Here is a 26,043-nt window from a genome sequence, read left to right as displayed (position 1 = left end):
AACTGTTTTGTTATATTTCATCTAGGATTACTGTACTATTATACTAAACTCTTCTTGATATTCTCAAAGCTTTATTTAAAAACTAAATTGTGTATTATATTTTGATGTTTGTGTCCAGTGTTATCAGTTTTGTCTCATGGTATGTGTGCGCAAATAACCTATATACGTATTGTCTTTTTGTATGGTGTATTGTTTTTGCTAGCAGGTACAAATCACATACATAGTGTGTTAAATATTGTCTGATAGCATATCTCTTTAAGTTTGGATTCTTAATAGTTGTACTATGTATTTTAAATTTACATGGTTGTTGGAGTGTGTTGTTTACAATGAAGGTTTGATTCAGAATGGATGTACAGCACTGTACTTCTTCAGATCACTGAAGCTTCACTAAACATGGTTTTATGGACCAGAGTGATTTGGTTCATCTTTTTTCTCTCCTATTTTTTCTCAACATGTGATAATGCAATAAAAAATTCTCCCTAGAAAAGGGATTTTGACGTAGGAAAAATCTATTTCTGGGCGAGGAAGCCGTGTCGCCCAGTGAAATCCCCCCCTTTTTTTCCCCCCCTTGCTGTGCACCAAGCCTTCAATGCTATTGATAAGTATGACGTCACAGACTCCTTCAACAGGGTAGCTGGGTGTGACCTATGGGTCGGCTCCCCGTATTTAGGGTCTTTTGATGAGGAAAAGGTTAATTGGAGGGGTTGCTGTGGTAGTGTTTAACACTCGCCCCAGTTTTATACCGACACCTTTTATTTAGGTGAGCGAGTCAGAGACTTCTGACATGTCCAATTTAGCAGTTCTCTGGTATTATAGCAATATTTTACTAGAAATAGTGCTAAAGAGGACACATTTCACTGGGCGACACGGCTTCCTCGCCCAGAAATAGATTTTTCCTACGTCAAAATCCCTTTTCTGGGCTCAGCCGTGTCGCTCCGTGAAATTGTACCAGAGAAACACCAAGCTACACCCCTCTGAAATGAAATACAATGTTAAATTGAACTCAGAAGGGTTAAAGAAATAAAAAACTAGTCTAGAATTGGAAAAATACAATTTATTATTTACAAAATATACTCTATAGCAATAACATGTGGCAACAAAACACGCACATAATAAAATAATTACTAATAATTTGTATAACCGTAACACTATACACCAATCCTAACAACTAAAACATTTGCTGAGGTAGGTAAAATGTTAATGAGGCTGGCATAATGGAAAAGATTCATATGACACAAGGACGGGGCTATATTGATGTAGTAGCAGGAGACACTGGTCTCCTTACAGCTATTGCATGAAATTTAAGATCCTCCAAAGACTTAAGGTAATGCTTTTTGAAAACCAAGGGTGACTTCCAACCAGTATACTTCGTCAGATCATCGAAGTTCATATATTTGAAGAAATTTACAGAAGTTGCTATAGCCCGAATGTCATGCACCCTGGGAAATGACCCTGGGCTGGCTTTCTTGATAAAATACAAATTCTGCTGCCTAATGCCCTTTAGAGATAGTGTACCACCATCTTTTCTAATGAAAAGGGGGCCCTCGGAATAGGTAGATGTCCTAGATAAAAAGTCCTTAAGAGTTTTAACAGGACATAAAGATGGATCCTGTGGAAGCGGAACAATCTTCCATGGAGACCACCTCATCAAGGGGTCTTCATTCTTAGCTAGAAATTCTTTATTTGGCGAAAGCAACACGTCCCCCGAGGAAAGGAACTCAATATGCGCTTCATCTCTAGATAAAGATGACAGCTCCGATATCCTGGCACCTGAAGCCAGACTCAATAAAAACAGTGACTTACGCAAAATGGTTTGGTAATCACATTTGAAGTTGTCTGTTTCCGAGGCTAACCTGAGAACATCATTAAGAAACCATGACACTGACGACGGTCTGTGAATGGGCCACAGGCGTGCACATGCTCTTGGGATAGAGGTGAAATAAGACTCGGTTAGATTGATACCGAACCCGAGAAGAAAAATCTTTTTCAGAGCCGACTTCGTGGTTGTTATTGTTGCAGCTGCCTAACTCTTCTCTCTATTGTTCTGTCATTCAAACCACCCATTTCACTCTCTCTCTCCTATTTTTCCTCAACATGTAATAATGCAAGAAAACAATTCTCCCTAGAAATATAATTTTAAACCATTATTAACTCTTCTCTCTATTGTTCTGTCATTCAAACCACCCATTTCAGTGTGGCACAATACAAAAGTAAATTTGACATTTATCAAACCATATACCTCATCCCATGCTGTTTAGTTGTAATAGAAGAGACATGAAATCACTTGCCTTTAAGCCTTCCTATATTGGCACTGGCAGGTCTAGGGACAAGGGAAGGTCTGGAAACATTTTGTAACCAAAGGGAGATCTGATGATTCTGCTGACAGTTTAAGAGGGTAAAAGGTTTGGAACTGGAATAACAATTTCAGATATACCAGGCTGTGATTCATGAAGTGGCTATTGGATTATCTGAAAGGGATTGACTTTTATTGCAAATATATATATTTGCCTATAACTTCTGTTTATGTGAAGTACAAATAATTTTCTTAATTAGCCAGTTGTTTCAAGTATCCAGAGTATAGAAGTAGCGTGTATCAATAAACCTCAAATTTATTTTTAAAAGTATACGTACTTTATTTCAAAGAATGCCAGATATTTACCAAGATGTACTTACTAATTTATTCAGATTTTTCTTGCATTGTACTTTTCTGCAGCAAAAACAGGTTTCAAAGAATGCCAGATATTTACCAAGATGTACTTACTAATTTATTCAGATTTTTCTTGCATTGTACTTTTTTGCAGCAAAAACAGGTATTCCTATCAATCTGCTTTTGCTTTTTAAATTTAGACAATAGTTAGAATACTGCATTTCCCACAATTACTTACATTAATTGACCATCATTTGTTGTTAGGCCCCCAAGAATGTTTAAGAATTGCAGTTTTATTATCGTATCACCTCTAGTAGTCTTTAAAAAGCAAATTATATAATATATAATGAGTGTATTTCTCAAGACAAACAATTTAGCTTGAAATATAGGAGTTACTGATATGTAATTACATGTTTGGTAGTTTTAGTTGACAAGACAAGCATTTTAATATAATGTGCTGGGTCTATTTCTTTTAACTTGAAGCTTTATAAGACAGTACATATATACACTTTGCTGAGGTTAGTTTTTAAATCTTGTAGTAATTATATAAACTGTGCTTTTGGATATTCATGGAATCTGTCTTCCACTTTTATTTTCAATACTGTATTGTATATGTACTACAACACATGTATCGTACTTGTTCCAATATTTTCATACCATTGTGGAGTATTCATTGTGAAACCAAGTTTTCCTTTTGACTTGGAGCAAATATGTATGTTGAACATATATACGTATTGCCTATTAAAGTTCACTTATGTCAAAATTATTACAGGTGTTTTGAATGTAAATCATGAATTCTGTTAATTTTTTTACAACAGAACTGTGAGTCTTGTAAAGAAACTCAAAGCGGCACCTTAACGGAAGTGACAACGCAGCTAGGAACATTAGCTGAGTTACTGGAGGGTCAGAGTAACTCGGACATTGAAGATATTGTGTCGGATACTGATGAGGAAGGTATGGTCACTGTTAATGTTTTTTTATATACTCAAACAATTCAGTAAGCTATTGTTTTTGTTTTTACATAGAAGCACACATTTGTTTCTTTAAGATCAAATAATTATAATAAAATCTGAAAAAGAAGATTATAGATATTCATCATTTGGTTTCTGATTGCTCTACAAGGGAAAAAAATAGTAAGAAAATGTAGTGTGTGTGTTAGATAAGTGACCTTTTAACTGTATATTAAAAATTCACATGGTAGTGACCATAATTTAAGCTTTCAGAATTTCCTTGATTATAATTTAAGCTTTCAGAAATTTCCTTTGTTTGACACTTCAGTTGCTGTTATGATTTATTGAAGTTGTGTTGCCAAATTGAATAGGGAATCAGTTGGAATTTTGAGTTGAAAAAATTTTCTTTGCATAGCTTATCCATAACTACCTGTTCATAGTTTAGTTCTTTGTGAGGATGTTTGATTTTCGTGACTTGTTTGTTGCTTGGAAAGATTAGTAGCATTTATCATTTCTGTTAGGTGCTCTCAGTTGTAGAGCACCTTCTTTTCTCTTAATTGGCATGAGTGCTATTAATATATTTAAGAAGATTGGATCTTGTTTCATAGTGGAAACACTGTTTTCAACAGAACCTCATGATGCAGAAAACTTGGCCCATGAAGCAACTTCGACCCCCCCTCCTAACCCCGCTGGGGAGGGGCCTAGGGAACACTCAAGCGGGGATGTCGTCTACTGCTCCACTGGTGGGAGGCTGAAGAGAGACTTCCGAAGAAGGAGCAGAAGGCGGTTAGAGGAGCGCAGCAATAGGAGGCTAGTGCGCCCTCAGGGCTCTACCACCATCCTAGAAGAGCTGGAGGAGAAGGTGCGGGAGCTAGAGGAAGCTGTAGGACGCAAAGATGAAGAGATCCGTCTTGCTGATGATGAGAATTGTGAACTAAATAGCCAGTTACAGAAGAGAGATGTAGCACTTCAACAAAAGGTAATTATTAACAGCAGTTTAGATCATATCATCCCTGTTTTGACAAACTGGCATTATCCCACTATTTAAACTAGCATTTGAGTTGACCAGCTTAAGTGCCTAAATTTTTTATACGCTATAACATATCAAAACTTCAGTTGTCTTGTGGTGTCACATTTTGAAACCAAATGGGGAAAAATTGAATTACGTCAAACTAGGGATGACAATGTAAAATTTTTTTAAAGAAACAATTTCCAATAACTAGCTAGATATATTTATATATTAACCCTTAATGGACGAATTGATCCTCAGGAGTAGTAATAACAGGTTTGGGATGGTGGACGGATTGATCCTGTAGATAAACAATATTAAGCGCAATTGATTTGGAACGAATCGGACGGGAAAGAGGTGCCAATACTTATATGTATAGCCCATAAATTCAGTAATGGCAACTTTTACACTGGCTAAAACCAGAATCGGGCATCTCAAGACTTTAGTTCTGCTTCTGACTTCAAGGAGGAATGTATTACGTCTCTGTCTCACATGACATCTTTTTGTAAATTTGCTTGTAAATATACCAAGGGGTTGCTGTTGGTTTTTTTTCTTGTCTTTACGATTGCAAAATTACATTTAGAACTGACATACTAAGAAAAGTGCAAAGAAATATTAGAAAAAACATGTAAAAGTAAAAACAAGTTACTGAATCGTCATTCTCGGTAAATTTATGTAAATATTTTTCAACAAATAAGCTAAGAATTTGTTACTGATTTTATTTCTTATCTGTTTTGATATTGTGTGAGCAGTAATTATAATTCTTAAAAATAAAATAAAATTATTTATTAGATAAAACATATAATTTGGTAAAATTTATGGTTATCTTGTAAGAGGCCCCACAAAGGGTTGTAAATAATCATTGTTCATATACAAAACAAACCCTCAGTCTTAACATTAGGATAAATAACTTAGCGCCAGCTGGAAACCAGTAAAGTTTAAAAAAAAAAAAAAATTGTGTACCCAAGGGACTATTGGCGTCTGTGCTTGGTCACAAGTCATGTGGAGCCACCCACATACCCCTCTTTAACTCGTGACCATGTTAGTTATTTTCTAACCGCCTTTAAGAGAGGATGTGCTTTGCTTTCTTCCTTTTATAGCTGGTTTAAAGTTTGCCCCCGTTTGCTCGAATCTGTTGCAAGTGGAATTTCCGGGGCAATATTATGAACAAGGAGAGTTCTCATGCTTCAATAAGATTTCCTGGATATCACGGGAAACAGATAAATGCCCAGATATCTTTGCCTTTTTTAACGTTGGAGTACACAGAGTCGCATCCAACGTGTAGTAGGTCGCTGGTGCAAAAAACTGTTCAGATCCAATTACTTCACCACCTGTACTATTTGATATTTCACATATACTATTGGACTCGCCTATGGATTCATAGCTTGGATGTATCAGGAGGTGCTTTGGGAGGTAATTTTGAATAATTGTGCTCCTTTCCCTGTGGGGAGGGGTTGTGCATCGCCATCTTGTTTTTGTTATAGATACGGAGGCAGAGTTGATGGGGGTGTGTGACCAGCGTTAGGCCTATCAGGAGTACCAACCCTAGAAGGGCAGTTGGTTTTCTATATGATGTCACGCTTCCCTCCAGGGTCCCTCACTATGGAGGTCCCTTCTACCACTGATCTGCACTGAATGGTGGTTGAATACTTCGACATCTGTAGAGAAGCAGATAGTACAACACCTCAGCCTTTTGAGATAAGGTTGCTATGCCTACAGGAATAACAACAGTAGCCTTGTGCTTCCTGTCAAGTGCTGACGTCACATTCAGGATGCTCAGAGACGTGCTTCCATTCTTGCTTCTTTGATATTGCAAGAATACTGTACAAGTACGCTTTCCGATTCGGTGACACACACGTTTTTGAGAGAAATTGCAAGCATTAGGAGAAATAACAAACATACTAGTGGATAAGACAAAAGTCTTTCCTTCTTCTCCTTCTGCTAAGGCTTCAACACAAGCTTCAGTGACGTTGACGCCAGTGCGTTCGCCAATCAATCATTGGAGAATAGGGACGTCGTGGCTGATCCTTGTGCCAAGAGGAGAAGAATAGTTTCCTCTTCATCTTCAAGCCAGGACTGTCACACCCTTATTATAAAAAAGCACAAGAAGTAGTTGTAAGTGTCGAACAAGTGACTTATGGAAGCTTGGTCTAGTGCGGCCGTGAAGAGTTGAAGAACGCTCGAATCAGGGACTTTGTGACCAATCCTCATGCCGAGAGAAGAATAACTTCTTCATCTTCGATGCAGGACTGTCACATCCTTGTAAAAATTAACAGTGCCACAGCATTTTGGGTCTTTTTCATGGGCACAAGAGCACCATCAACAACCTCATGCTTGCCATCAAGCATGATGACATCATAGCCAAAACACTATCAAAATGGTGGCAGTCATAACGACACGACAGTCTACTACTGCCAGCCTCTCATCTTTGGTGACGACAATAAAACTACACTTTCATTTCAGGAGCACACACTTATGGAGAAATTTGAAAGTTTTAGAAGGGAAATATAAAAGACATGCGAAACGGAAGGCATGAATTGTCGTCATCGTCGTGATCCTGATTTTTCTCGTAGTATAAGCCACGGCAATGCCAGTGTGGGCTCCAGTTAAATTTTGGAATAAGGGTATTCTAACAGATCCCTGTGCCAAGTGGAGAAGAATTATTTCTTCTTCATCTTTGAGCCGGGGACTGTCACATCCCTCCAAAGAAGAAAGCTTAAGCAGTAGTTATTAGCTCAGTATACTCTAGATAGTTGATGTTTAGGTTTTCAATAGTTCCGTCATAGGTTGTGAGAACGATGATGGCCATAGAGCTATTACGTACGTAAGAACCAGGATGGCTGTAAGAACTATGAAGCCATGAGAACTATAACGACTGTAAGAACTATGACCCCCATAAGAACTATGACGGCTGTGAGGACTATGGCGTCTGTGAGGGCTGTGACGGCCATAAGGACTATGTCGGTCGTAGGAGGCAACTGTGAAAACGGTTATCGGCGTAGAAGGCGTTTGTATGAATTATGGTGAATGGTTCCCTTGAGAACGAGAACGGTCGTAATATCTAGCCTATAGTTTTACAATGCACGCAATGCTTGACGGCCGTAAAGTCCACGCAGTAGTTAATGAGATGTGCCATGTTCTCATTTTCGTTCAAAGAGCAGTGAAGGTGCATCAGCCACGTTCACCTGCTGTCCACCAACATTTGTGCCCATCACAACTAGTCAGTGGATTCATCCAGTAATCACATACAGTCTACATTGTGGGAATTAACAGACTTTGGGTTCACCCAAAAACTTCAAACCTTTACAGGTAAGAAGAATTCCCTTGCTTTTATCGTTTTTGTACAATCTGGTTTGTTCCTATGAGAATATTGACCAAATACTTCTACTCTTAGACAAGTAGTTATAGTTAATCAATAGGTTGGTTCCTTTACAGGGAAGTACTGGGGAACCATTCCTCTCAACGATAACTCACGAAACACGTTTCAGTTTCTGATCACACAAGGAGGCTTTTGTTGGATTAGAATTTATTTCTATATCCATAAACTAAGATTCAGACCTACTCATTGAGTTAGGTACTGGAGTATGTATCTATAGGTTGACCATGAAGAAAATTTCAAGTCAAAAGAAGGAGGTGGAACTCCTTTCTTTCACCATTTTAGGTTGCTAAGCCTGAGTAGTACAGTCATAACCTAGGAGTCTGTAGGTCAGGTGGTTGTGGTTTTACAGCTAATCCAGTCATACCTTTTAGCCTAACAAGTGGTTAAATTCGTAGCCTTCCCCGGCTAGTCCAAATTTGCCTCTACTCTCTTAGTTTAATCTGAGTGGTAGTTCTTAGCTTAGCCAAACCGAATGGCCGAACTAACTATACTCTGTTTTTTTCCATCTGTCCATCCGCCTGTGGTGTTTGCGCATGGTAACACTACATCCCAGGCTTTAAATAATATCCTATTTCGAATATTAACAGTGTAATTCGCATACAGTAAATTAAAACACTTTTCAGTTGCAAATGTACACCCAGATATCCTTTTATTTACCTAAAACTTAGACATAGCGTAACTATTTAAAGCCCGGGATGCAGTGTTACCATGCAAAAACACCACAAGCGGATGGACAGATGGAAAAAAAAAGAAAAAAAAGAGTATAGTCGAGCATACATGTAACAACTTAGCCTAGCAAATGATTGATGACTTAGCTTTCAAACCTGCATTTACTGTCATAGTTAAGTGTGAGTGGTATAGTTCTTAGTTAGCCTAGCCAAACGCCTGGGTTAACTACTTGTTCTGACATGCATGTATCAACTTAGCTAACTATGGGTTGACGACTTAGCATGGCCTCACTACTTGAACCTGCCTTTACTATCTTAGCTTGGTCTGAGTAATAAAGTTCTTAGCTTACCTGAGCATAGCCTTGTATCTAGGCTACCTATTTGGAACACATTTACCACCTTGGCCTAGCAGGTGGTTGTGGTTTTAGCTTAGCCTATCTAGTTCGAACTTTCTTTGTCCACTTTATCCTAAACTAAGTGGATGAGTTTTTAGAATAGGCTAGTCTATCCTCGCCTAGACTAGCTAGCATAATTCTGCTGTTATCAACTTAGCGTAACCCAAGTGATGGAGGAATTAAACCTGTTTAGTTACAACCTACTATTACCATTCTAGCATGACCAAGTGGTGGAGGGCTCAGCTTAGCCTAGCCTAGCCAACCCAGTTTGAACCTGGTCTTGCCAACTTAACCTAAACTAGCCAGTTCGAACTTGACCACATTTACTTATCCTAGCGTAAGTGGTTGGTTGCTAGACTAACCTAACACCTTTGAACAGGTCTCTTCCATCCTCACCTAGTTTCTAAGTATTGAAGACATGAAGTCCTTAACCTAGCCTAGCTTGTTTGAGTTTCAGTTTACTGAAGCAGGTCATTAAAATTCATGAGTTCTGAAAAGGAAGGTTGGGAAGTTCCCATTCTTCAAGAGGTTGAGATTGGGTTTAACCCAAAGTTAGGTTGAGTACAATTCTGAGCTATGTTGCTCAAGAATAGCACCATGGAGGTTTCTAGCAGCATAGGGTTTCTCCTTGGGAAAGTAACATATTTAACATATGTCAGTAGTACATTGTAACAGATCACTGCATAGGATGTTTTGCGGTGGGAAAGTAACATTCCTTTGGCAGAGTGAGCCCTGCCCTGTTTAACAGGGTAATTCCTTGGACAGTAGGATAATTAGGACGTGTCTGAGTAGAATATATTATCATAGGACACTCCTTTGGGTTTTCCTATGATATCATCCGTATACTTGAAGACCTACGCAAGACCTGTCTACTACAGGGTTCTCGCTCTTCGAGCAGGTCGGGGATTCCATTCGAGATGCTGGGAACAACCTGAAGGTTACGCAGCCCCTCCATTCTACTTGTTCCATCATATTCTAAACAGAGGAATAGGTTCAAGTAGTTGAGGAGGACCCAAGATAAGTGACCGTTAAAGTTCATCTTAGCACAACCTTCTCTACCAGGTTCATGATTAGAAGAGGTACCATCAGTAGGTAGAATTAATATCTCAGGTCTGGATTTTGTCCAGTATCTCTTTCAAACTAACAGTTCTAAAATTTTGTGAGCAGAGCATCAACACAAGACGTAAGACGACTTAAGAGTTCTTCGTCTCTCATATACAAAATGAGCCTTCTGCCGTGACTGCTTTTATAAAGGAGGTTTCTGTCCATTCAAGGCTTTCTGTCAGTAGACAAAGATCTTGTGGATCTGTTGTCAGAACAATAGGAAAGTCTCTCTCTAGTTACCTGTATGGGGATACACATCTGACTGGCGATTAGGTCATCTGGAATGTGAACATCACTTCACACTGGGTAATCTTCAGATGGCTCAAGAGCTTTGAAATGCCTTGTTCACATAAGAAACTCTGATCTACGTGAAAACATACTCGGTATCGGAGTAGACTCACTGGACTATTACCGAGCCTATACGTTAGTCATGTTACAGGAAACTGACCTGGGAAACTGTTTTCCTTCTGACCTTGGTAGAGTGGGAGTACTCAATGGCCAGGTTTTTTACATAAATTCAAAGTAGTTGGGAACAATAGTTTCCAATATGCCCCAGAAATCAGGGTAATGAGCCAATATCTCAAGGGCCATGATGACAGATATGCCTCCGTTTTTCAGTCATTACGGCGTGGGGTTGTGTTAGCGACCTTCAGGAATGCCAGCTTTGACTTGTCAAAGTACTCCGCGGTTATCTAAAGGACTCTGTCACCTGGAAAGTAAATGTGGTAGGCATTAGGTGAGCATAAGCCAAATGAAGGGAGAGTGGTAAGAAATTTCCATGTATCATATTATTTGACGTGATTAGACAAGCCTACTCCATGTTGTCAAGTCTGTACCAATTTGGGTCAAACAGAAGGGAATTTCATCAGAGGAATATGTTCCTCTCTGGCAGTTAAAAACATATCTCTTAAAATGATCACGAATGTTGGTTCGTGACTGTATCAAACCATTTTCATGTTCTACGTGAAGAATTTTACCTGCAGTTCCTTGGATACTTAATGGGGAGGTTCTGTCAGAACCTTGTGGTTCTTCAACATGTTGGTTGATGAAGACTTTTCGTTGGGACAGGCCGAGTCAGGATTGAAGTGTCAAAGAGCTCTATTCAACAGAAACGAGAGTCTGATGACGGCGGGAAGGCAAGACCCCGAGACATTAGAGGAATGAACTCAAATTGGGCAATTTAAGAAGGCGTCTGTTCATTGAATTTTGCAAGATGGTTCATTGTTACAGCAAACCACTTTCAATTCCTTGTACATAAAGGATGTTGCCCAGAGGTCCTTGGACACGTTTTCCTTGGGTCCTTTGGTGGCTGCTCAACAAATTGTGTAACTCATACAGCACCCCTGGCGGGTCAGTTAGTGTCTTGTCTAAGAAGATGGTATGAATGTGAAACGGATGAGATAACTGGTCTCTCCTTTTCAAATTTCTTTCTCCTTCTTTACTTCGGGCAGTAAGAAGAGAGTACATGTACCATCATAAGCTGGAATGGACAAAATACATGTGAGTGAAGTAGCCATACTGTTAAGAGTTATCATCAGTGTAAGATACCTATCAGTAGCAGGACATTCCTCTCTTTAGCAAGGGGGAGAGGAATGATCACAAACCTACATAATTGGATACATTGGTTTGCTAGTAGAACAGATATTCTTATCTTCCTCAGAGGCAATGAACTATGACATTGTGTAGAAACCCAGAAGTCTGACTTTATGATATTCATATATATCTTAGATTCTGAAATACTGGTCAGTTGTTTCTTAGAATACTGTTCTTCTGAAAACTGATCAAAAGTGGCACACTTCCACTTACCTCCCACCAAAAGTAAGTCTATCATAATGTTAAGACCGAGGCCAATAGTCCCTTGCGTACACAATTTTTTTTTTTAACTTTACCGGTTTCCAGCTGGTGCTAAGATATTTATCCTAATGTTAAGACATCAGGTTTGTTAGTTATGAAAAATACAAAATGATTAAAAATTTGTCATTTTTCAACTTCTTGTAGAAGGTAGGGAAATTTTTTTAGAATTTTCTTGTAAATTGGCCGGACTCAAAGTTTACCCGGCCTGAGGAGCTGCATTAAAATTTCTATATTAAAGTTTACTTTTAAAAACAACTGATTATGTACTCATCAATAACTTCTTTGAAAGCTTTATCAAGAGCTCTTAGATGAGAATTGTAGTTAATAAAGATTGAAATATTTATTTTTCAAGGGTGAAGAGGTGGAGAATTTAAACTCCACTTTGGCTAGCCTCCGTCAACAGTTGATGCACACAATGGAAGATTATGAAAGGTCAAAACTTTCCCTTCAGGCAAAACACAAGGTAAGTGATTTGTAAACATAGTCAAGATCTTCAGAGGTAATAATTCAGGTACTTTATTGGACTCAACGTGGATGTAAATGGAGAATACTGGAGGAAAGAAAATTTAAGATTTAGTCTTGTGTAAACTTGTATACTTGCTAATGATGTCTTTGGCAATGAGTCTGTGAATCAAGCTAATGATGTCTTTGGCAATGAGTCTGTGTATCAGTTACCTTACTTAATTTTCATTTTAGTTACATCTTGACTTTGGCAATAATTTTACCTAATTGGGATTAAGGCTGTTTGCAGCATCCCTTTCAACCTTAGCTAACTTGACTTTTCAGCATTTTATTTGACCTCCATTCCACTTACAGTCTTCAGTCTTACTGTCCAACCACTCCAACTCTCTCTTTTCACTGTCTAAAGCACAGACTGGCTGAAACTCATGCAGTGTTTGACTTTAAAGAAAAAAATGTCATAATTCAGTAAATAAGCTTTGCTTTAATTAAATGTAGAATAAAAAAAAAATATCTTTTACAGGTGGATGTTGAACAGTTTACACATCAGATTGAGCAGCTTACAAAAGAGGTAGAACAACTGGTCTGCCGAGGGAAACTAAAAGATTCCATCATTTCTACACTTGCTAGTCAGATCAGGGCTATTCTTAGGTGAGTTAACAAGATTGACTAATAAACCATACAATGTTTGTACATTGAACACTGAACAAATATTATTGCTGACCTTACCCTACATGTAGTTTTTCTCATTTTTAATAGATCTGGCAATATGAGTGTAGTGATTAACCAGCTGCGTCGACTGCAAGAAGTAGATAGTGATCAGGAGAAGGCTAATAGCGAAGGAATGAGTACAACAGATTTTGATGTTGAAGCAGTTTGTTCGCTCCTCAACCAGCCTGATGAGGTAATTGATTTAAAAAGAAAACCTTCAAAACAATTTGTCATTTCTTTGTAAAATTGGATAATATTCTTATAGTTTCATTAGTAAAATAGCTGAAAATTTTCAAAGAAATTTGCTGTATATAATATTATGCTTAAGTATATTATTGTGCATGAATATAATTCATCATTAAATGACATACTGGTTATTCACACCACCTTAACATTTTCAGGACATGAAGTAATAAAAAAAGACTAAATTGAAATTGGATATGGGCAATAATGAGTCAAGCTTGAAGCCACTTCTATAGAAGGTTTAAGAAAGTATATGTCTTAGTGTGAAGTGGATGGTCTTGCCAATGAAACTAACATATGCTCACTTAATGATTATAGTATGATTAAAATAATTTGATAACCTGACTAATTTTTCCACAATATTTAACAGAAGACTTCAACATGCCAGTAACCCGAATGTTCTCGTTCTTGTGGAATCTATCTTAAAAGTTCTTCCACTAACTGTCTTGTTTGCTTATATCCATATAATTGGCTTTCTAACTATCTTCCAAATTAGCATACTTGGCTTTAAGTCTTTTGGCATTGCATTTAAGGTGTAGTGGTGTGAAGTACAACACTTTAATATAATAGTACTAATCTTCCTGGTTTAACTATTGACAGATGGTGAACTTACTGCACAGTATACAGTCAACAACTATTCTACTGTAGTGATTTCATATATATCTTCTTGTATTTTGGGAATGGTATTTGTTTTTTACTGTAGCAATACCCTAGTTAAATTTCTCATTTTTTGAACAAGGAGGAAGCACACCTTTGCTATGGGGTGTTGATTTTCTCTGGGTTGGAATTGAGGGGGAAGAAATTATTCATACTACAGTATATAGTATCCTTCCGAAATGTTATAGTACTACTTTATGGTATGGGTGACTAGTCTGGTAAAGGCAACTAATAATAGGTAAGGTGTGTTTCGAACCTGGAATTCATGTGTACTTTATTCTGTTCTTAAACAATTACTGTACAAGGTATCTCTTCTTACCTCTCCAGATGGTTTCCTTGTCTCAGTCCGCCTTCTTGAATGGGATAGAGCCATCTAGTTATGTGACTTGTGAGTCCAATTTGCCCTGCAGTTCACAGGAACCCACTAGTCACGTGACGTGTCAAGGCTCTCCTTCATTGGTTGAACGCAGAAAATCTCGCATACCACGATATATTCCCTCTCCATTGTCATTGTCAAGTCCAAAGTCTACACCTGTACCTGTGGATAGAAAGTCACTTAAGCAAAGTTTGATGCCTGATTGTGCCAAATTGAAGGCTGAAGAACTGGACAGAAAGGCCAAATCTAAAGTATCGTGCGAGCAGAGAGTAAGATCAACATCTGAAGCAGCTCATCATTTCAAGTTTACTGCATCAATAGCTGTTAATAAAGTTTTATCTGAGCCTATGGAAACAGAGTCTACTCCAGAGGTTAGGGAGGAAGATAAAATTCCTTCATCACCACCATCTGTAGAAGAAAAGGCTATTGCATCCACTACATCTACAAAAATCACAGGCAGAAAGGTTGATTTTTCCCTATTATTTTTTCTTGTGCTTCCTGTTTTAGTATGGTAATACCTCAAGTATTTCTTTTTTGTAACTGCTTTGCTTCAGAACTTCTCTTATATATGATATATAAGAACACTGCAAAAAGTGGCAGCATATTTTGTAGTATTAAAAGCATGTTTGTGCCAAGACATACTGAAATGTATATAATTAGGCCAGTGGAGTCCCTTACATATTGTTTATTGTACTTTCTTTACCCAAAGTTTTCCCAGGAGCAAGATATTAAATTCTTAAGAAATATATGAAAAAATTATTTCTCCCTTGTTAGAGACTTCAGTTTCTTGTTTTGTTATTCCCAGTTTAGTTAAACTAGCCAACAAGTTCAAGTTAAGCTATACATACTATATACTTAGTAAATAAATTCATACTTCATGGTAATGGTATGTTAAAGGGCACTCATCCTCATTTAATATCCTAATTGATTATTTGAACTTACATATTTTGCCTGGCTGCTCTTGTTTTATTGAAATGCAATTAAGACAAATCATCCTATGCTGTCAGTAGTTTTCCTGCTATACAAAATTTCATTAACTCTACTCACCTCTACAGTATATTCCATCAAAATATTTGATTTTCATTACCATTTCAAAGTTGTCTGGTTATGCTTTGTGGTAAGCTTCTTGTTTTATAGGATTGTAATAATCTCCTGCCTTTCAGGATTCGACCAGACGAGAACGACCAGCTAGATATCTCTCTGATGCAAGGAAAATAAAGCGTATGGTGGTGAGTAAAGTATTATTCTGTATTTAGGAGTACCTGTATGATGTATTACTATAAAACTTTGATGGGTATAGATTATATTACATTTTGGGGATCAGTTTATGAATACAGTACAGAATATGGAACAAGAATAGTCTAGGCTGGAACTATGTAGTTTTTAAGATACCAAGGTTTTGCTTTTGAAACTATTTTAACTAAATGTCAGGATTATCTGGGGTAATTATTAGCTTAAGGGAAAAATAGGTTTTTATGAGGGTTAATCTAGACCTGAAATGTAAAATAGAAAAAAAAGCCATTTTCATCGTTTTTATCAGTTTTAATAATGGTTTGTAATACAGCTCCCTTAGGGACCCCATTCAACCTCAGTCTTATCCCCAGACATGTCGAAAGGGGAGGAGCATCGAAAGAAATGACACGGCCACTGACGTTACAACCCGGTCTGTGTAAATTGCTCATTTGCTTCTTGGATGTGGTAGAGTGATGACCAAGGTACTCTCCAACAGCGAACTGGAAGCAATAGCAATTTGTGCTGTAATTTGCGTCAAATTGAAGAACCGTGCTAAGAATAGAAAGAGATGTTGGACAAAGACTGGTTGCTTAAAAGAAAATTTTTTTCATGCATCCCTCATAAATGAACTCAAATGTCATCCAAGTGATTGGTAAAATTATTTGAGGATGGGTGAGGATAAATTTAGGGAACTGCTGGCATTAATAACCTTATACCATAAAAGAATCAGACATTTGTATGAGGCAATCTACATGTGCCGATAGACTGACCACCACACTATGTTACTTAGCAACAGGGAGATCTTATGAGGACCTAAAGTTTAGTGTGGCGATATCTCCCTAGAGGCTTGGGAATATCGGTGATCGGTAATAAAGTCACAGGAAAAAATGTTGCTGAAAAAGTCACATTAATTTATGGTGACCAGTAATAAGGTCACAGGGAAAAATTCTCAATAATTCTTGGGGGTCATTATCTTTATGATGTTTACAGTCTTTTATATTTTTTTTTTACAGTAATATACCCAATGGGCTTGTACCAAACACGAATTTGCAAAGGTGGATATGTACATGGATACATACCGAGTTAAAATTCACCCTTGTGGTTCACTATGAAAGATTAATGTGACTTTCCTGTGACTTATTTTTTCTGCGACATTTTTACCTGGATTTAGAATATCATCCTGGAAAGCACTTCTAATGTTTATTTTCTTGGTGGCAGTTTCCCACGTAGTATCGGGATATATAACCTTTAGTTTGTTTATTAAACTATCATAAGCGATATTTTCCCAGTTTCTGTCTGAATAACATTTGGATTTCATATTCCATAAGCATGTGATTTATATAAAGCAATCCAATCAGTTCAAAGCAACTTATCAACCCATACTTATGCAAGAATTAAAGAATTTCCTAAGTCATGTGTCCCAGACGACACCAAGTATTACCGAAATGATAAATACTCTATAGGTCTGCGTCGAAGTAACCTCCATTCATTCACGCACGGATATGTATTTCAACCTTGATACAACCATGTCTCACAATGAATATGCTATTTATACCTCATTTTAAACAAGTCACTACAAATTATCTGTGCGACAGTCTGTACCAACTAAAAACAACCACATTCACGCACTGTTGCCAACGCTCCGCCCACTTTTCTACAAGTCTTAGGACCAAGTCTGAGCGTGAATGGGGTCCCTTACAGTTACAGAGAATATCAATGTTACAGTACCATAGATGGCTGGGCATAGTACCAAAGATGCTCAGTACTCTGCTATAGTCCTGTAATAAACTATTTCTATAATTCTTTTAAATGTGAAGCCTATGACATTAGTGCTCATTGGCATACGTATTAAGGTTAAATATTATTATTATTATCATTATTACAAGCTTGTTTGCCAAATACATTTCCTGATAGTTACACCCTGAAAAAGAAAAACTCAAGCTGATAATTAAGGGACTTTCATTGTTATTTTTCAGTCAAGTAAAGCCCCATGTAATTTTAGTAAAGAGAAATACAGAAATAAAAAAAATTATGATTAATTCTCCCTCACACCTGATTATTACAGCAACCCAAGCGTTAAGAGACTTACAATGTTACTTCTGTTAAGAGTGTCAAGTGAGTTTAGAATTCCTTCAAGTGTACTATGTCTGCAGTAAATTTTTGCATGTTAAGAAAATTCAGCCCTAAATTGAGCATTATTTAAAGTAGACAGTGCCATAATCAGATTACCTGTTTTGAAAATCAAATAACTTTATTCATAAAGCACACGTCTTTCATTGTAAGATGCTTTGTCTTGGTTTACCTGATCATTCCTGTTTGGATATACGTAGTGGAAATTCTTATTACATATCCAAATTTTCTTTATTTTCAAGCCTCATGCAATTGCTTCCAAATGTATAGCAAACTAGATATAAAGAAAGAAAAGATCATAATATTTACTGAAATAAATATCGGGTGTTTTGACCTAATAACGGAATGTTAATGTAAGTGATCCAGAATGTGATCATGAAAGCTTATTAATAAATACCTTGATTATTGAGCTAAAAATTTATATTATATCAACCTATATCATTATTCATTAAAAATCATTTACTTTGGTGCAATTGGGTATTTTACTGATCATCATTTACAAATTGATTTATGAAGCTTTAAGAGGAGGAAATGAAAAGCATTCAGTGTTAGCATGAAAGTTAATAATTATGCTTTAAACTCATTTTGTGATAACCTGCACATTGCAAGCTATGTTCATTATTTATCAGTTTTTTTTATCAATATTATTAATATATTCATGCCTAATCTTAATTGTGCATTTCAAAAAACAAATGCTTTATAATGTAATGGGATAACATAAATTATGTACTGTGTCAAATTTGTAATAGATAAAGCCACAGTTTTGTGGATTTAAAATTTATGCTCAGTTGTGGCTATGAACAAGACTGATTCAGTAATTTGTGTGTTGTGTGACTTAACCGATATTATCTACTATTGATTAAGTGAAAAAGCAAATTATAAAATTTTTATGAGATGAAATGTGTTTAGTTTATTACCTGTTGCTAACCAGTCATTCCTTCTCCAGACTGGTGTTGCTCCTTTAGATGCTGCTGTAGACTGTGCTTCTGCACCTGAATGGCGATCAAGATCGCCCCTAGGTAGCACATCTGAAGTGGAGGTCACCTGTGTTCCTCGTCCTCAAAACCTTCACATCACCCGTAGGGTTGGAGTGGATGGGGTGGTAATTGCATGGGCTCCCTTGGAACATGATTGTGTTGCTGGTTTCCAGGTGAATAATTATTATGAAGAGTTGAGTTTATATTTGTAAACACTTTAAAAAAAATTTTAAAGGAACTTTTTTTTTTTTTCTCAGAAATTTAATGCTTGGTTTATTTCAAATTTTTTAGGTACTCGTAGGTGGAAGAGTGGTTCAACATGTCAGGTCACCTCATCGCACAAAAGCTCTTGTCACTGGGCTTCCATTAGCAGGGTCCTTCACAATTGGTCTGGTGACTGTGGCTGAAGATGGCCGCTGTTCCACTCCTGTCATTGTTACACAGGATCGTACCAGAGTGTACACAAGTAGGAGCTCGTCAGTGCGCCCTTTGCGTAGAGGTGTACCCACTTGCCTTTAATTTAGTTTGTACTACATCATCAAGAGCCCATCCATCACCTCGTCCATTTCATCCCGTCCTTGACCAGTTTGTTGCCTTGGAGTAGATATCTGCTGGCTGCAATATAAGAGGGTTACCTTTGAAAATATGATACAATTATGACTATGCCATATAAAATTTCATATGTGATGAAATCAAAGAAACCCTTATCGAATTCTGAGTGCCAATTACTTAAGTTAAATCTTTACAGTGTAGGCATAGCAGAATTTGATGCTCTGGTCGAATGTCATTTTCATTTGTTAATTATTCATCCACATCGTGTTACTGTCTTCCCATTACTGTTCAAGCCCTTAATATATCAACTCAGAAATTTACCGTATCTAAGGGAAACTAACCAAGGAAGAAGGCCTTTCATAATATAATGGTTATTTATACTGGACCACACTGACTAACACCAAATAACTATTACCAATTTGAGACATTTTAGCTAAGAGATCGTGGTTTTAAAGTGTGTTATTTGCATGTTCTCTGCCATCATAGTGATACTGTATAACAAAAAAAGTATTTTTACCTTGTGTATGAGTTAAAAGGAATTAAATAGCAAAGAAATATAAAAAAAAAATGTTTGACAGTGTTTTGGAGACCAGGGAAACCAGTTACGTAAATGTACTTTTCTCAAGGTGCTATTGTTAATCTATAGAGTATTAGTATACCCAAAGCAAGCAAGTTACATGCCTTAATTTTTTGCACCAAAACATTGTTAAAGGTTAAAGTGCTAGTTTGATATAGATCATTAACTGTTTAGATCTTATTTGATGTAGGGTTTGGTCTGGAGGAAGGTTCGACGTGTGTGTTCTTTGCTAATTGCACGTGTTGCAAATGGATTAGTTTGGAGTGCTAGTTTTCAACAGATATCAGTGTCAGTCTGATTCCAGGCCAAATAAAATGATGCGTGATTTTTTTAAGGGAAAAGTGTTTGTACGGTCAGTTTGGGCTTGTGGTTGTTTTTACCCTTTTTCATTACTTCATTTTGCTACCATTGTTTTTTTTCTAAAAAATATATATATATTATATAATTTATTGAAATTCATCTTATCTGCAACCAAAATTTTAGGCCATTGTTAGATATATTATTTATCTAGACAATCATACAAAGACTGTACAGGTTAGCCAAGATTTTTTGTAGTTCCTGTAAATACATTGTATAGTGCCAAATGAACAGAAATATTGTATTCATATTTTATTCAAAAGTATTCAGTAATCACATTTTATTCTCCACCCTGTACATAGGATTTGTAATTGGCTTATTGTTATCTAACTAAATATATATTGAGGAAACAAAGTAATTTGATTTCTACCTTACATTCATCTATTTAATCATAAACATACAATTTATACTGCAGTGCACAGCACAATTTTAAAACTAAAATTTTCATATAAGAGGGCATTCCCTCATCTTTTTTGGAGTTCAATTATGCACATCTTAGTTTAACCAGACCACTGAGCTGATTAACAGCCCTCCTAGGGCTGGCCCAAAGGATTAAATTTTTATTTACATGGCTAGGAACCAATTGGTTCTTAGCAACGGGAAATATGGCATATTGTGGGATCTGAACCGCATTACTACATCGAGAAATTAATTTCTTATCACCAGAAATAAATTCCTCTGGTTCCGCACTGGCAGCAGCAGCGAACAAACTCAGGCTACCAGATTGAAAGAAGAGTACACAACCCACTCGTCCAATGAGGAACTCATCTTTTCTGGAGACTCATGCTTATTACATAAGAAAAAATGTTAAGGTTTCACTAGCATATATTTTACACTCCAAGTGACCCAAAAGATGGTAATGCTTGGCATTTATAAAAAACCAATGTCATATGATAACAGCAAAATTAGCTACAGACTGATTTCTGATACATGCTAATTCTATTTAACAAGAATTTAAAGCTGTATAATTATAATATACTGGGATAAAAAATAATTTTTTTAACATATGCTCATAAGGACTAGTGTATGCATCACACAAGTTACTACAAAATAGATGGTATTGGCTACTACCAGTCAGTCACCAGAATTTGTTTACATTGACAAAATTATGTCTGTATAACCAAATGTAGCTTTTTTTACACAAGGATTTTGGTACTTCCAGCAATATCAAGGACCAATAATAAGGAACAAGCAATTATTTTAATACACCTTCCATTTGTATTATCATTTACAGTAGTCTCATTTGTATTATCATTTGCAGTAGTCCAAGTCTTCATCTTTGCCCTTTGTTCAAGACTCCCAGGGGCTCTCTCTTGATGACTGTTCTGCTACTAGCATACCTCCTGACTGCTCCTTTCCCTTGCATATTACATGCTTATGCAAGGCTTCCTATCTACCACCAAAGGAATTAAGATTATGACGTTTATGTACAAATTTCCAAGCAAAGGTTTAGGTCTAATTCCATCCAAACAACAATGATTTTTATTGGTTTCTATGAAAAATGTGCCTTACACAATTTACAGACCTTTTGGCATACAGACTGGTATAATTCAGGTAGTTCTCATAATCCTCTTGTCGCCAGCTTATACTGGATCCTGTATTTCCTACTGGAGTTTCTTCCAAAACACAGGCTGGTGTCTAAGCTTTCTGGAATATCTGACCATTGTGCCATAGCTATGGAAATATTGACTGAGCAACATATTCCAGTGTCAAAACTAAATAATCTAAAGCTAAAATCTTATGCCAACTGATAAACAAGCCACTGAAACAAACTATTACAAAAGCTATTATGCAAGTAGTATAAGGTAAACTGAACTTATTGATTTGCGATACTATAAGGAAACAATATCCTTATTGATTACAAGATATACTGCAATCAACTTGATGACTCAAAACAAATATTAATACTGTACATAATGACTGTGAACAAGCCAGGTCATAAGACCATACTTTCATAAATGAAATAAAGCATCTGGAAGACATGCGCTTGTCAGACAAGGAATGGAAGGCACTACTGTACCTAGGAATCTTTCTTCCCTTAAACTTGTTCTCCAAGGTAAATACTGGATTACTCCAGATCAACTTCAACAAAAACTACTACCACTTCTCAACTGGAAAACCTGGAATTACTATGGTTCCTAAGAACAAGGACCTCTTTTAGTAACTTCAGGATTGGAACCTCACCAAATGTAGCCACTTCAACCCCAATTCTTTGACTACCACCAGTAAGCCAATGTCTCTTCTACAGGCTGGGTTATTCATCTCTCTGGTATAAGGATAAAGGCTGATTCATAAAAACCTTGTAAGCAAAGCCATCACATCAGCCTTCTGGAATCTAAGACTCATATAATCAATAGACATCACATAAGACAAGATGAAAACAGTAAAATACCAAAAGAAAGAATTAGGAACTTTCTCCTCAACACTTTTCCCATTAGCCCTGAAGATTCTCATTTAGCATGACCCAGGTGCAGTAACCCTACTCCTTGTTTTGAAACAGTAAACAAAAAGACAGTACTATAGCATCTTGGAAGGCTACCACCAAGGAGCACCAATTGATGGCTTCTGCATGGTCTCTTAATCACATTGCTCTCAGAGGGATCCTATGTTTTAGGGGTTCCCATCAGGTGGACCTGCCTGCATTGATACAACATGATACTTTTTAACTAATGCTTACCCTAACAAGCCATAGTGACTTGGAAACCAATGTTCTGAACTGGTGGAGATTCATACTATATATCTTGGCAGAAAACATTAACTATATACTACGTATTCTGAAATGAGTGTAATATATTAAAAAAGCAGGTCAAATGACATCAATGTGGGGCTCTCTGAAATAAAAAAAAATATGACTATGTAACACTAGCTTTACTGGATGAAATTAAAAAAAGTTACTGAAGACATTGAAGATGAAACGGACAACACACTTCCTTATAGGTTTGACTATTTTAACTAGTTGATACTACATGATTATCATCATCATTAGCAGTTACCATAATTCATTATGTTGAAGATACTTGACCTCAAAGATGCACCACAATTTTAACTAAAATAATTTTGAAAAAAAATAATAAGGTGGCAACACCCATGAGTTGATGGTTTTTTGAAATTTTACTTTTATTTATTTAGAGTGGCCAACATTCTCAGTGAATGCAAATTGGGCTACTGCTAGTGCAGTATTTTTTTTAACAGATATAAGTAAAAAGTTTTTTGGAACATATCAAGATTAGCAAACCCCCTATTTTTCAAGACAATATTATACCACTGATTTATATATATATATATATATATATATATATATATATATATATATATATATATATATCTATATATATATATATATATATATATATATATTTAGATCTTATATATATATATATATATTAGATATATATATATATCTATATATATATATATTATACGTATCCTATATATCTATATATAATATATATATATATTATATATTATATATATATCTATATAATATTATATATTGTATATATATATATATATATATAATGTATATATTATATATATCAGGGGGTCCTCGAGTTACGACGTTGATCCCGGGGTTCTTACGATGCATCGTAACACGAATTTCAGCGTAAGTCGGAACATGTTGGAAAAATACCCACTGATTTAATGTAAATACCTATCAATAACAACGAGAGAACAATTCCTTACCTTTATTAGTTTGATTGGCTTGCACACTGGAGAGGAAGCTGCGGTGCTGGAGAGACTGGGGGAGGTTAGTGAAGAGAAAAAGAACCTCCAGAAGTTGCTGGAGATGCTGAGGCAGATGATTCTTGAGGTGAGGCAGATGACTGGGATACGCCGTTGATTTTGGTCTTCCAACCAAAGCACCAATAACCTTTCCATTTCAATTATTAGACCACTACGCTGCTTAGTTATCACTGTCGCTTTCATAGGAGCAGATCCTTTCACATGTTCAACGATGCGCTCTTTATCTTTGATAATGGTAGCAACGGTCCGAACGGCTAAGGCCAAGCGAGCGGCCAATGTTTGGTTGGCGTTTCTCCCTTCTTCGGATCGCTTATAATGTCCCAATTTAATTTCCATGGTGATGGCCTTTCTTTTCTTCGATGCACTACCATCAGAAGAGTCCGCCTTGCGCTTGGGAGCCATAACAAAGAGCAAAAAGTTACAAAAACGATACAACACGAGGGAGAGAGAGGCAGTGTAAACAACCAAAATGGCGTATGGACGAGGACTGAGCGTAGCGAAGCGACGCCGTCCTCTCCCCCACAAAGCGTATTCTTCCGCCGTGCGCCTGGAACTAGTTCGCGTTTGTTTACCGTTGCTTACGACGCTAAACCGCGTAAGACGGAACGACGCAAAATATTATTTTTTTATATTTTTATGGGGGCGCGTTCGTAACCACGAAACATCGTAAGTCGAAGACCATCGTAACCCGAGGACTTACTGTATATATATATATATATATATATATATATAATATATATGTAATGAGCATATGATCATCATTATTCATTTGGTAAACGTGTAACTCGAGCGTCAGGCAAACAACAAACAAATCTCTCTCTCTCTAAGCAACCAAGGCGCGACCTTCTCTTTCTCTCTCTCTCTCTCTCCAAGCGATACCTCTATCTCTCTCACTAAGCGATACCTCTCTCTCTTCACCTCTTTCTCTCCACTCTAACAGGTAATCAAAATGAGAGAGTTGCATTATAGAAAATACATTTATTAATAACGAAAAAACAGTCAATCAATTAGGTCTCACAGACTAACTTAATTGTGATAAAAACCCCCACAGTAAAATGTCTAAACAGTAATGGTCACACCAAATGTCTATTTCCCCATTGGGACTTCCTCGGTCCCCCCTCATGGTTCCTTGCCAGAACCGTCTGTTTCAAAGACACAAGAAATACCTCGTAAGTACACACATAAGTTTAACAACTAAGATTAAAGATTGGATATCCTTATAAAAATGTCAAATAGATAACAAGCCACTTTTTGGCTAAAATATTATAGGACTCACCCAAGCAGCCGGAATATTTCAAGCACTATATTATAAAGAGACTTTCGCTGTGCTTCCACGGCATCCTGCCTTTCTCTCAAAGCCGCCTCTATGCAAATCCACCATAGACTTGGGTATCATACATTATTAACAGAAGAGGCGCACACACACATACGAACGCACATTTCAACAACGCCTCACATTACTGGCTGCAACCAGTTTCCCAAAGGCACTTTGGAAAGAGTTCATGAACTGAGTACATTGACTCATCTTTCTATGCAGTTTTCATATCACGCCACCCACAGAAACCATTGATCAGCTTTTCTCGGGTCGTTGCTTCTCTACATTCCAATAGGTCACAGCGAACATATTGGCAATATATCATTAATTATAACCCTAGGAGTAATATGGCTTGGCCACTAACCAATGCTAGCTCCTGCCTAGCAAAATGGTCAAACAAAACTGCTTATATAATATAAAACACATTGGCCGGCTTAAAATAAAATATAAGCAATAACTGCACGTCTCTGGCATTATAAAATAAAGTCTGTTACGCTTTTATCTCCAAATAACACTAGAATTTTCTCATTTTGGATTCTTGAATATCCCTCTTTGTCTGCAACTTTCAAAACAGACAGTAGCAGGCTGTAGGAAGACGGAATGCCTCCCTCATTGTAGAAGACTTCTCACAACTTCTGCAGATCCCCAAAAGACATGCTGTAGAATTCTCGTGATCACCACAGACAAAAGACAGCAACCTCTCTGC

General features: G+C 36.9%; 1 protein-coding gene across 1 annotated transcript in view; it reads left to right on the top strand.

Moving 5' to 3' along the window:
- LOC135217078 (uncharacterized) overlaps positions 1–20,632 on the top strand; it is a 399,671-nt gene extending 379,039 nt beyond the window's left edge. Inside the window, 9 exon segments of the mRNA XM_064252763.1 lie at positions 3,466–3,601; positions 4,227–4,576; positions 12,359–12,469; positions 12,989–13,116; positions 13,225–13,369; positions 14,404–14,916; positions 15,616–15,681; positions 18,762–18,965; positions 19,084–20,632. Of these exon segments, the coding sequence (XP_064108833.1) occupies positions 3,466–3,601; positions 4,227–4,576; positions 12,359–12,469; positions 12,989–13,116; positions 13,225–13,369; positions 14,404–14,916; positions 15,616–15,681; positions 18,762–18,965; positions 19,084–19,311 (1,881 nt within the window). The 3' untranslated portion in view covers positions 19,312–20,632.
- The last annotated feature ends 5,411 nt before the right edge of the window (positions 20,633–26,043 follow it).

This window comes from Macrobrachium nipponense, chromosome 7 (genome assembly GCF_015104395.2).
Source record: "Macrobrachium nipponense isolate FS-2020 chromosome 7, ASM1510439v2, whole genome shotgun sequence".
Taxonomy (NCBI): domain Eukaryota; kingdom Metazoa; phylum Arthropoda; class Malacostraca; order Decapoda; family Palaemonidae; genus Macrobrachium; species Macrobrachium nipponense.
Note: the sequence above shows the minus strand (reverse complement) of the source record. Positions and strands in the feature narration are given on the sequence as shown.